We start from the raw sequence: 559 nt of genomic DNA, 5'->3' as shown, positions 1-559 counted from the left end.
CCCCCCACTACTGCAGACAGCCCAGCAGGGCACTGCCAACTCATAGCACAGGACCCAGCCAGGGACCCCGACCCCCCACAACCCCCCCCAGGCTCTTCGAGCACAGCCCCCGTGCGAGCGGGCCGGGGTGCCGGGCAGCCAGCCCAGCTGAGGCCCCCCCCTCCCCGGGACGTCCCCCCAGGTCACCACAAGGCAGATTGTCCCAGCACAATGAACGAGGCAGCAGTGGAAAGAGCCATTTTAATGAACAGCACCACAGTGTAACACAAGAGACAAGGCACTAGTATTCCTCCCCCTCCTCATCGCCCTCCATGCTGTCGGCCCCCACCTCCTCATAATCCTTCTCCAGGGCAGCCATATCCTCACGGGCCTCCGAGAACTCCCCCTCCTCCATGCCCTCCCCCACATACCAGTGCACGAACGCCCGCTTCGCGTACATCAGGTCAAACTTGTGGTCCAGGCGGGCCCAGGCCTCGGCGATGGCCGTGGTGTTGCTCAGCATGCACACGGCACGCTGCACCTTGGCCAGGTCTCCCCCGGGCACCACCGTGGGCGGCTG

The 559-nt window shown here is 65.5% G+C and overlaps 1 protein-coding gene across 1 annotated transcript; it reads right to left on the bottom strand.

Annotated features, from left to right (window-relative positions):
* Positions 1–226: 226 nt before the first annotated feature.
* On the bottom strand, positions 227–559 carry LOC121665098 (tubulin alpha chain-like; the record flags this gene model as incomplete). Its single annotated transcript, XM_042028994.1, has 1 exon — positions 227–559. A coding segment is annotated over one exon (279 nt), but the record flags the coding sequence as incomplete, so codon positions are not given.

The sequence above is a fragment of the Corvus kubaryi genome, unplaced genomic scaffold (genome assembly GCF_017639235.1).
Source record: "Corvus kubaryi isolate FWS band 111438036 unplaced genomic scaffold, C.kubaryi_AGA036_p1.0 37309, whole genome shotgun sequence".
Taxonomy (NCBI): domain Eukaryota; kingdom Metazoa; phylum Chordata; class Aves; order Passeriformes; family Corvidae; genus Corvus; species Corvus kubaryi.
Note: the sequence above shows the minus strand (reverse complement) of the source record. Positions and strands in the feature narration are given on the sequence as shown.